The sequence below is a fragment of the Thrips palmi genome, unplaced genomic scaffold (assembly GCF_012932325.1).
Source record: "Thrips palmi isolate BJ-2018 unplaced genomic scaffold, TpBJ-2018v1 HiC_scaffold_3, whole genome shotgun sequence".
Classification (NCBI taxonomy): domain Eukaryota; kingdom Metazoa; phylum Arthropoda; class Insecta; order Thysanoptera; family Thripidae; genus Thrips; species Thrips palmi.
In genome coordinates this window covers 2,313,182-2,324,259 of record NW_023144630.1, presented here as the reverse complement: position 1 = coordinate 2,324,259, position 11,078 = coordinate 2,313,182, and the positions used below count along the sequence as shown (strand labels likewise).

Below are 11,078 nucleotides of genomic sequence, written 5' to 3'. Positions count from 1 at the left end.
ACCCCTTCCTTGGCGGCGCGTGGGGCGTGGTGGGGCGCGCAGGGCCCGGCAGGCGCTTGCGCACAGCTCCGCCCGCCGCGGTGGTGGGGGTGGCCATCGAGCTGGCCGAGCGGCGACGGAGGGGAGGGGGAGCGGCGTTGGAGGAGAGGGGGTGGCTGGCCTTATGCGCGGCCACGCCCTCCCCTCGACCCCCACCACGGCGTGCCGCCTGCCGAGGCGCCGCCGCTCGCGCGCCCAGTAGCCGTGGAGCTGTGGTGGCGGACGCACCGGCCGTGTCGCCCCGCGCCGTATGCCCGAGCACGTCGTGTAGTGCAGTGCGTTGCAGTGCGTTGCGGTGCGTCGCGGTGCAGTGAACCAACAAGAAGGTCCTGGAGGCCTCCACGCCGGCCTCAAGCTGCGGAATCCGCGGAGGGGGAGCCATCGGAGGAGGCCGTCCCTGACGGGGTCCCTGACGACGACCCTCACGACGTCCCTGACGGCGTCCCGGTGCGGCGATACGGCCACCCTGTCCGTCCAGCCGTCGGCCCCCTTCTGCGAGCGGGTGTCCCCTCTGCTGGGGCTCCCGCCAAACCTGCCCTCCTCCATGGTGAACCTGGGCCCGGTGCGGAGCCTCAAGATCTCGCCGGTGAAGGCCGAGGTGCTGATGGACCGGCCCCACCAGGGTGAGTTCGAGGCCGGCGTCGTCGGCGTGCCGTGCCGTTGTGCAACGGACCGTGTCTCGGAACAGTGGAGTGGCGCTCGTCAGGGACTGATACACCGCGCCGAAGACAGCCGAAGCCCCGCCGAAAGACTCAGGAATGGGCCGAAACGGCAGGGAAGGGTTGGAGTGGCACGCTGTGCAAATTGGGCAACATCCAACTTGGTTTCTTCTCAATCACCTCTGACTTGTCATCGTGGAACACACACCGCTCGAAGAGTTACTTGTCGTACAGTTGTAATTCCAAGAGAAGGCCTCAAATTGCACTGCCGTTTCACCCCGCGTGACTGACTGACAGACGTCCCGGGCAAGGGTTGGTTGTCCGGCCACCCAGACGGCGCGCTTCTCTCTCGCACCCCTGCCGCCGCCCCACGAGTGCGACAGAGACGGAGCGACACTGTGCCTGGTACCGCCTAATGTGATGTCCTGGTCCCCGAAACAAGGAGCCGGTACCTCAGACGGAGAGAGAGGGACAGCCAGCCTCGGCGCCGTGGGGCCGGGCCGCCGCGTCGCCGGGCACCCTGCCTTGTCTCCGGGAGAAATAAAAAAAGACAAAGCCTATAAGAAAACGTGTCCACCGAAATTCATTGAGGCTCTCGAGATTTGGCCCAAATTCACGACAGACGCGGTGGAGCAACCTCGAAAGCATAACCTCGAAATAAGTCGACTGACGAAAAGTTTCTGCACACCAGTTTGTTGCGTGCGTCGCCGCTCCCTTGTGCTGAAAACTGGTGTGGTTTTCGACGCGCGCACAACGGCGTCTAGTTATGCAGTGCTGTAGCCGAGCTTTTCGAAGAGGGAATGCAAAGATCCTGATTATTAATAGTAATGTCCCGCGCGTGCGTCGAGGCGATGTCTGTCGTGGGTCTGGGGATTTACTACACAGCGTAGTGGCTGCCGAGTAGGACTCTAATTAAGCAGCGCGGATAATCAGTACAGTACTTAGAGTGGTACCGAGAAGCGTTCGGGGTTTTGATGTCGAGAAATGGGATGGATGAGTCACACAACCACGCCCATTTTGCGTTTTATCTGTAAATAAAGGAAAGGGAATGTTTCATAAAATCGTTCTTTTGGTATTGTGTTGGGATTGACGGGAGCCGCGACGTCATCTTTGAATTAAAAGAACGAGAAACTCGTTCTCGTCTCCCCTTCCCTCCAGTGCCCTGAGTGATTACTTTTTTAATTGTATTGTTTAATTTCCCTCCTTGCGAGCTTTGCGTTTCCCGATATACCGTGCAAATACGCGTCTCTTGATGTCACCGCCGCTTGCAAACTCCGTCTCTCTCGCACCCCCGCCGCGGGCACGCCGCCCCGAGAGTGCGAGAGAGACGGAGACACCGTTTGGTGCGCAAATTGGCGGGCGTGCGTCAAATTGGCTGAAGCCGCTGGTTATTTGTTTTTCATTAGCGATTCCGAAGGAGCGTTTCGTCTCTGTCGCACTCGCGGGGCGTCCCCTAGGGGTGCGAGAGAGACGCCACGGCCCTTCGCTAACCCCACGACCGCCCACATAGGGTTGCCACCAACCCTCTCTCTCGCCCTTGGCGCCGGGGCACGCCGGGGCACGCCGGGGCCGGAGCTAGAGTTGCCAACCGTATCCTCCGCGGCTCGGCCTTGACAACCCCCGGGTCACCCCGGGTGGGACAGCAGGCTCGAAATTGTGGCCACCCTATAATGACTCCCCCCGGGCGTGCCGCGTGGCGTCGGCGTGGCGTCGGCGTGGCGCGCACGAGTCCCGAATCGGGAAACCAAAACAATAATTCCGCCCGATCATCCACTCGCACAGTATCGCTTCTTTTTTATGTCGCACTTCTTTCGCAGTGTCTTGTGCGGTCCTCAAAAAACAATATATATTTAAAAAAAAAAATTGGTGTGTGTTTGTGTGCCCGCTGAAAGTGACGGCATGACGGTTTCGTTTCGCAAGATAGTTCGCAGTGCTACTACGAGTGCTTGAGACGGCAGTCGCACTGTGCGTGCACTGCAATACATCCGCCGAAAATTTTTTCTCCCACGATCCGTTTGGAATCAAAATAAATTTTAGTGTTAGACGCACCCGGCCTTTTTGGAATATTTTCGTTTCGAAAAAGAGTGAGAGGTCGACATCTTTTCGGAAAACGACGCGCGGCGCGCCCGGCGAGAGTTGCGCTTCCGGGAAAGCTTTCGCTGCGTTCGGTACGTTGTCCGTCAGTCCGTCCGTCCGCACGGTTCTAAGCTTACAGGCGAAAATTGGGGGTGTGGTGGGCACGCTTGGCACGGCACACAGTGGGCCAGAAGACCGGCGGAGGCGGCCAAAATTCTAGACGCGTTTTGAGATCCAGAGTCGCTTAACAGGACTCGAACAGAACGTGTGACCCCCACCAATGGATTCCTCGTTCGGAGAGCAATCCATTGGTGGGGTCACACGTTCGGTTCGAGTGCCATTTAGCGACTCTGGAGCTCAAAACGCGTCTAGATTTTTGGCCGCCTCCGCCGGTCTTCTGGCCCACTGTGCAGTGGCACGCACACACGCTTGAATGTTGTCGCAGACGTCGCTGACCGGGCGGCGCTGGCGGCGCGCCCCGGCCGCCTCGTCGGAGGGGGAGGGGGAGGGGTGTCGCTAGGCGCCAGTCTGCACGCCCGGCACACCGGCCGGCTCCCCGCCACCGGACATCTTCCGACCAGACGCGCATCCCTCCGGCAGGGAGAAAAAAAAAGATAAACAAAAACAGGTCGACTTTGGAATTAGGTGATGTGTTCTCTGGACAGCTCAGTGAGACGGCCGCCCTTGGGTGTCTCGGGTCGGGGCGCGAATAAAAAAGGATGGACTCCGTTGGGCCGGATTCGCAACGTAAATCGGCATTTTGGCACGGCGGCCTCAATTTTATTGGTTCAAACCATTTTGCTGTAACGCGCCGCCACCTCACGGCCCTCCTCTCGTCGTCCTTGTCCTCGTCCGGGAACATCGCCGAGCTGCAGGGTGCTGCAGGGTGTCTGGCCTTCGTCACGCCGGCGTGCTCAACAAGTGCACGCCCTCGGAGAGGAGCTGCTTATCGCCGCCACCAGGCTGGCGCACCTCGGTGGGCCAGAAGACCGGTGGAGGCGGCCGAAACTCTAGACGCGTTTTGAGCTCCAGAGTCACTAAGCAGGACTCGAACCGAGCGTGTGACCCCACCAACGGATTGCTCTCCGAACGTGGAATCCATTGGTGGGGTCACACGTTCGGTTCGAGTCCTGTTCAGCGACTCTGGAGCTCAAAACGCGTCTAGAGTTTTGGCCGCCTGCGCCGGTCCTCTGGCGCACTGCAAGTACAGCAAGTAGCCAGGCAGGCGTTCGGCGAAGGCGCGCGCAGCAAGTCCCTGCCTCCGGGAAGGCGTACCGCGCCCTGTCCGTCCGGCCGGGGTGTCCCGGCGCCCCGGGTCGTCGTCGCGGTGCTCGTGGAGCCAGGCAGGTCCTCGTCGACCGCCAGCACCTGGCCGTCGACGGCCGGATTACGCTGCGATCAGTGAACCCAGCCGGCTGGCCGCACGCGTCCCGCACACTCACTATCACTCTCGATTAGCGAAGGCGCTTCCGCGGACTCGGATTCGAGTCCACCGGTTTCGGACCGTCGCTCTCGGAAAGCGCTTCCCGGATCAGTCTCTCCTCGAGCAGACGCATTCTTTCTCGCTATTTTTTCTCCCGTTGGCTTGTTACAAGGATCTCACGCGGTCGTAACGGCGCGTCTGGAGGCTCGTCTGGAGGGTGGGCTGCGACCTGGCCGGCTGGCTGGCTGGCTGGCTGGCTGGCTGGCGGGCCGGCTGGCCGCGGGGGTGGCGGGGTGCGTGTAGCTGGATAAGGCACCGGGCCGGCATGCCTGGCGAGGCCCGGCGAGGCGAGGCACTGCGCCGCAGTGGCGCCTGCTTTTACAGCTCTACTCGGGACGAGTCCGGCTTGGCTCCCGTTAGTGTCTGGCGAGGCCTGCTGCCCCCGGGCCGCCCCCGGGGGGCCGTCCACAAAATGTCACCGGCCACGCCCGCCCCCGGGCCGCCCCCGAGCCGCCCCCGGGCCGCAGCCCCGTCTCTCTCGCACCCCTGCGGCCCTGCGGGACGGCCTGCGAGTGCGACGGAGACGGAGGCCCTGAATTATTTGGCTTCCCAGAAGCGCGAACTTGAGACCGACCCACATTTCCGAGGCGAGGGATTCGACCCGGGACGAGACACGGACGAGACGAGGTGACAAGTGTGGGTGTTCGGGAAGGCAGCATGACTACGCTGCGGAAAAGGATAAGGGCTGTTTCGCAGGAAGCATAAATTTAAATTGCACCAGAGTCGCTCCATGGGACACACGTGTGACCCCACCAATGGATTGCTCTCCGACCGAGGAATCTATTGGTGGGGTCACACGTTCGGTTCGAGTCCCATTTAGCGACTCTGGAGCTCAAAACGCGTCTGGAGTTTCGGCCGCCTCCACCGGTCTTCTGGCCCACTGTGCGCTGCCCCTCCGCCAGGTTGCGCGCCGCGGGGGGTCACGCCTGGTCGGGCCTGGTCGCGCCTGGTCACGCCCTGGGAAAGCGGGCTGCTGATTGGTCAGCCAGGAGATCGGCCCGCCAACCGCGAGTCACTCGGCAAAAAAGTCGCTGCTGGTAAAATAAAAATTGACGTCATTTTTGTTGGTTCCTATCTTTGCTCTTTCTGAACATTAAAAATAGAATACTGTATTGTGCTAGCCGTGCAAATGGATGGGAAAGGCGCATGTCGCAATCCGGAGAAATCGGGCAAAACTGCATATTTTTCGGTCGAAAATGAACCTTGTTGAGCTTCCTGCAGAAAACATGGTCCAAACAAGACAAAAATTGAAACTTGTTAAAATTAAAATTTGGCGAGCGTTGCAAATTAAAAACGAAACCCGGTATCCAAAAAATGAGGATTGAAAAGGTGTTGGTCTGTTTCGCGTGTAGCGGTCTCATTAGGCTGGATTGATGGGTCTCTCCACTAATGAATTCTTACATTGCCGGCTTCCGGTCAGGGCGCCTCTAAGCCGCCCCGCTCCGGAGACGCGTTCCGTCGCTCTGTCTCTCTCGCACTCGTGGGGCGTTCCGTAGGGGTGCGAGAGAGACAGAGCGACGTTCCGGCAGCCCGGCCGGTCGGTCCCGGACGGACCACCGGCAGTGCGGCGGCGCGGCCGAGACTCGAACCCGGGACGGGACACCTTGGGGGACACTGCGACCATGTCCGGGACGGTCCGGGAAGGTGTCTGGGCCTCGGCCGGGGCCGGAGGCAGATGCGCGTAGAAGGGGGCTTCCGTGGGGCCGTGGGGCCTCGTGCGTTACCTGCCCGGGGGCCCCACCCACCCGGCGAGGCGAGGGCGAGTTTTTCCCCGCCGCACAGTGGGCCAGAAGATCGGCGGACGCGGTCAAAATCCCGGACGCGTTTTGAGCTCCACAGTCGCTAAATGGGACTCGAACCGAACGTGTGACCCCGCCAATGGATTGCTCTCCGAACGAGGAATCCATTGGTGGGGTCACACGTTCGATGCGAGTCCCATTTAGCGGCTCTGGAGCTCAAAACGCGTTTAGAGTTTCGGCCGCCTCCACCGGTCTTCTGGCGCACTGTGCGGGGTTTGGCTGGGCCATCAATCAGTTCCCTTTTGGCGTGGCCGCGGCCTCGGCTGTCTAGCAGTCCTTCACACACTCGTCACTGCGCGGCGGCGCGCGGCGGCGCGAGGCGGCACCGGGAGGGGTGGGGGGCAGTTCATAAACCGAAGGGGTAAGTAAACAAGTTGGGCGGTTAACCACGTGTGGCTGTGTGTGTTCGGCAGCCTCTGTTGCATCAACGCCTATTTCCAATGACGTTGGAAAAAGAGAGGGGGGAATCGAGGGAGAACCGAGTGTTTCTGCAGAGAAGCGCAAAAACGAATAAACAGTAAACATAGATTCATGTCCAAAAAATAAAGTAAAATACAAAAAAAAAAATACAGAAAATTTTTAAGAACAGTGCTTAGCGCGGAATAATTTTGGCCGTGCACGTGCAGAATGGATGGACGGCTTTACTGGGCGATGCGCTAAGGGTGTGTGTGTGTGTGTGTGTGTGTGTGTGTGTGTGTGTGTGTGTGTGTGTGTGTGTGTGTGTGTGTGTGCGTGCGTGTGTGTGCGTGTGCGTGCGTGCGTGTGCGTGCGTCGCCTGGCGGCGGGCCTCCAGCCTTTGGGTCCAGTCCCTGGCGCCTGGCTTGCCTGGCTCCACAGGTTGAGACGATGTCACTGCCCCCCTCCCCCCCTCCCCCTCCCCGGCGCCGGGTGCCGCCGGGTCACACCTTGCCCGCGTCGCCACACCTTACTCACGCCGTCTCGATGTTGTTGTTGTTTTTGTTGTTGATCATTTTGTTGTTGTTTTTGTTCCGTGTTTGCCTTTTGTCCTGTTCGGCCGCGCCGCCGCTGTCTTTCGGTTCACTCCCTTATTTACATTTTTTTATCCCCTTTCTTCGTTGCGCCTCCTCGCCGCCGAAATGAGTTTGCCGCGGTCCGTTTGTCTGTTGCGTTGGTTTGGCGAGTCAGGGCGCCGCCCAGCGCGGGCTTTTCTAGAAGTTGGCTGCAGACGGCGTGTGTAGCCGAGCATTTACATATCCTGTGCCCCCCCCCCCTTCCCGGCGCTCCCCTTGCACACGCACAGTTAGACAGACAGACAGACAGACAGACAGAGGGCCGAGAGACGCCGCCGCCTGTCGCCCGGTCGCTGATTAAATTGAAACATCGAGATCTCCGTGTTCGCCGTCGATTGATCGCCCTCATTACACAATCTGGCTCATTATCAAAGTCCGGCCCGCCCCGCCCTGCCCCGCTCGGCGCGGCTCCCGCGTGTCACATTTGTTCTCGCTGCGTCAGGGAGGCGGCCCGGCCCGGTCCAGCCTTGGTCGCCAAGGCTGGGCAGCTGGACCGGGCCCTAATTACGGCGTGGCCAAACTGGCGCCAGCGTTTTGGCTTCCGTCGGCCGCCCTCGAACCGAACGTGTGACCCCACCAATGGATTCCTCGTTCGGAGAGCAATCCATTGGTGGGGTCACACGTTCGGTTCGAGTCCCATTTAGCGACTCTGGAGCTCAAAACGCGTTCGGGGTTTTGACCGCCTGCGCCGCGACGCCGCCTTGTTCGGAGACCTGAACGCAGGTCGCGTCGGCAAGCGCTGTCTGTCCCCGCCGCCAAACTCCGTCACGAACAAACGGAGCCGAACGGCCGAACGGAAGGAGTGTTTGGTTTTCTTGTCATTCCGGTGCCTTGATAAGTAGCCGGATCGCTCGGCGACCACTTGGACTCACACCTCTCCTCCAGTCTCTCCAGCGGGCGACCGTCGGGCGGGGCTGTGGCGGGGCCCGGTGGTGGTGTCCTCCCGGCCGCGCCGCCGCCTGGCGCCGTACAGTCGGGGCCAAAAGAGCGCTTCAAGTGGAGCGGCATCGAATCTCTGACTTGACCGTCCCGAACTCTCCTGCGGGCAAGCCAACAACCGCCTCAGGAAAAAAAAAAGAACAAAAAAAAACACCTCCCAAAAATTTAATAAAAACTACAAGAAAAAGAAAATCAACTTTTAACTGTCGTCAATAAATTGCAAAATGACGAAAAATGATGAAATTTGAAACGTCTAATAAAACTGTTTGAAAAAGTCAAGGTGTGAAATGTGACGGGAAGTGCCTTTTAAAATGTTGCACAAAATTATTTGAAACCGTTATCCCCTCGGGTCGTGCCCTTCGGTAGTTCTTCGAGATGCCTTCGAGAGCTCTTCGAGATCCCTTCGAGATCCCTTCGAGATCCCTTCGAGATCCCTTCGAGATCCCTTCGAGATCCCTTCGAGATCCCTTCGAGATCCCTTCGAGATCCCTTCGAGATCCCTTCGAGATCCCTTCGAGATCCCTTCGAGAGCTTTTCGAGATCTCTCCGGACGCGCAGCACGCGTCGCGGCGGCGCCAAGAAAGGGCCGAAGCGGGAATAAAACGACACGACGACATGGAGATTTTAATCTTTTATGTGAAAACTTCGGCTGGGGCGACTTTGAGGCCTGGGGGCCTTGCCTTTGGTTGTTGTTGTTGGTCTTGTCTTTTATCCCTGTGCGCCTGCTATACATAGAGCCGGATTCGAAAAGAGTCTGAATGGAGCGAGGAATGTTGTCGCGATGTGCGCTGGCAAATGATACCTCATTAAATACGAGTGTTGATGCCACCCGAAGCGATCCCGAGCGCGACCCGAGGCCGCCCGAAGGTACCCGAAGGTACCCGAAGGTACCCGAAGGTACCCGAAGGTACCCGAAGGTACCCGACTCTTCTCCACGTCAAGGCGGCCTCGACTCTTTCAGGAAGTGCAGTGGGCACACAAAAGAAAGGAAAAATATGGTATGCAAAAGCCAGTATTTGAACCCCGGACGGCGGCGGCGCTCTGTTTGAAAATTTTATGCGCGATGTAACGGCATATTGACATCGGCGGCGCGGGCAGCATTTCTGCACGCTCGGCCGTAAAGAAGCGTCGAGAGGGCGGCGCCTTGGCCTCACAGTGGGCCAGAAGGCCGGTGGAGCCGGACGGCCGCCTCCACCGGTATTCTGGCCCACTGTGCCCCTCGCCGGCGACGCAACGCGTGGCAACGCAGTAAAATTGCTCTCTCTGTTCCAGGTAAGGACGTGACCTTGTGCCTGTCCGACAATTGGCCCGGTGAGTTGAACCTTCTTCCTGCCTTGTGTGCACACTGCTGAAATCGCGGAATCGAACCGGCGAAAAACGTCGTCCCGTTTTCCATCCGCCGTTCGTGCCAAGTGAAACGCACTACAGTGTAACTGATCCGCAAACCTTTCAGGCGTTCGTCTTTTTGATTCTGCTATTTCAGCAGTGCACTGTTTGTACTACGTAATATCCAAAATTTTAGTTTCCAATCCAAAATCGGGCAACGTTAAGCGTCACTGCTGAGCTGCTTTGCCATTTTTTTATTTTTTTATTTAACCGTTTCGATTCCTATTGTCCCGTGGAATAAATGGGGCGTGCGACCAGCGTCCTTAATTATTTGGAACAATTATTAGCCGGTGTGGAAAGCGCGGCGAGCTGAGAGAGAGAGGGGGAGGGAGGGGAAGGACCTCGCGAGGTCGATATTCGATTCGAGATATCGACGGGAAGGCGTCCTGGTCGTCGGCCACCTCGAGAGGCGGCGGGGCGGGCCCCGTCATTCACACCGCCATGATGACACGTAATCGAATATGAATATATTAGGAGCCCTTCGCCAGCGCGCCAGCGCAGTGGCTCAGGGCCTCGCCGATCCAAAATGGCCGCGGCCTGGATTTGAACAGTCCGAGTGGCCGACTTCCAACGCGTTTTGAGCTCCAGAGTCGCTAAGCGGGACTCGAACCGAACGTGTGACCCCACCAATGGATTGCTCTCCGAACGAGGAATCCATTGGTGGGGTCACACGTTCGGTTCGAGTGCCATTTAGCGACTCTGGAGCTCAAAACGCGTCGAGAGTTTGGCCGCCTCCGGCCCTCTGTGCCCTGGCGGCCGGGGCCGCGAACCTGGACCGCGACGCGCTGCTGCGCTACAAGCTCTGCCCGACGGGCGGCGACGGCGATCGACCCTCCCGGAGGTCATGTAAAGCTCTCCTAATAGACCAATAAAACTGCTCTGGGCCCCTGTGCGGGGAAGGGGGAGGGGGGCGTTTAGTGGCCCGGCAGTCCATGGGCGCGGCGGGACGGCGCGGTATCGGGAGGGGCGCCGCGCCGGCCGCGGCGGACGACCGAATACATGAAAGTTTTATTCAGTCGGAAGGACGGAGACAGAGCAACAGCAGCCGAAGGGCGGCCTATAGGGCCCTTGGAAATGATCGCGCTGTCTCTCTCGCACCCGTGCGTCCGTGCGCTCACGCCCCGTGAGTGCGAGGGAGACAGAGCGCAGCGCCGCGACACGCCGCCGGGGAGGTGGCGCCACTGCGTGAATCACTTCTCTCGCTCCAACATTGCTCCGGAATTAGTCGGGAGATTAATTTTGGTCGCGAGACTCCCCATGTGTGTGTGTGTGTATTTTTTTCTGATTTCCCCCTCGACGAAGATTATTTGACAATGTCGGCGCCTCGGCGCACGGTGTCCACTTGAGCCCCATGGCGCCCTGGCGGGGCGGGGTGGGGCGGGGTGGGGCGGGGCGGCGGTTTCCTGCGTGCCAGCGACGCCAATAAATGGAGCCGGGTTGACTGGCGGCCGAAAAAAAGAAGAAGAAGGAGAAGGGGAACACGTTTTGCTCTCTTTGCGGTGTGTCTGCGTCCTTTTGGCCTTTCGGCCTTTTGGCGGGGGAAGTCCGAGTTGCCTACTGCGGGACAAGCTTCGCCTGGCTTGCCGTCCACAGTGGGCCAGAGGTCCGGTGGGTGGTCAATACTCTAAACGCGTTTTGAGCTCCAGAGTCGCTAAATGGGACTCGA

General features: G+C 59.4%; 1 protein-coding gene across 3 annotated transcripts in view; it reads left to right on the top strand.

The window, feature by feature from the left end:
• Nucleotides 1–250: 250 nt before the first annotated feature.
• LOC117648027 (insulin gene enhancer protein ISL-1) overlaps nucleotides 251–11,078 on the top strand; it is a 38,936-nt gene continuing 28,108 nt past the window's right edge. For 2 of the 3 annotated variants that reach the window (XM_034390169.1, XM_034390168.1), the window contains exons 1-2: nucleotides 251–662; nucleotides 9,299–9,337. In XM_034390169.1, the coding sequence (XP_034246060.1) occupies nucleotides 584–662; nucleotides 9,299–9,337 (118 nt within the window). In that variant the 5' untranslated portion in view covers nucleotides 251–583. The remainder of the gene's footprint in view (nucleotides 663–9,298; nucleotides 9,338–11,078) is intronic. The other variant, XM_034390170.1, reaches the window with a different exon arrangement.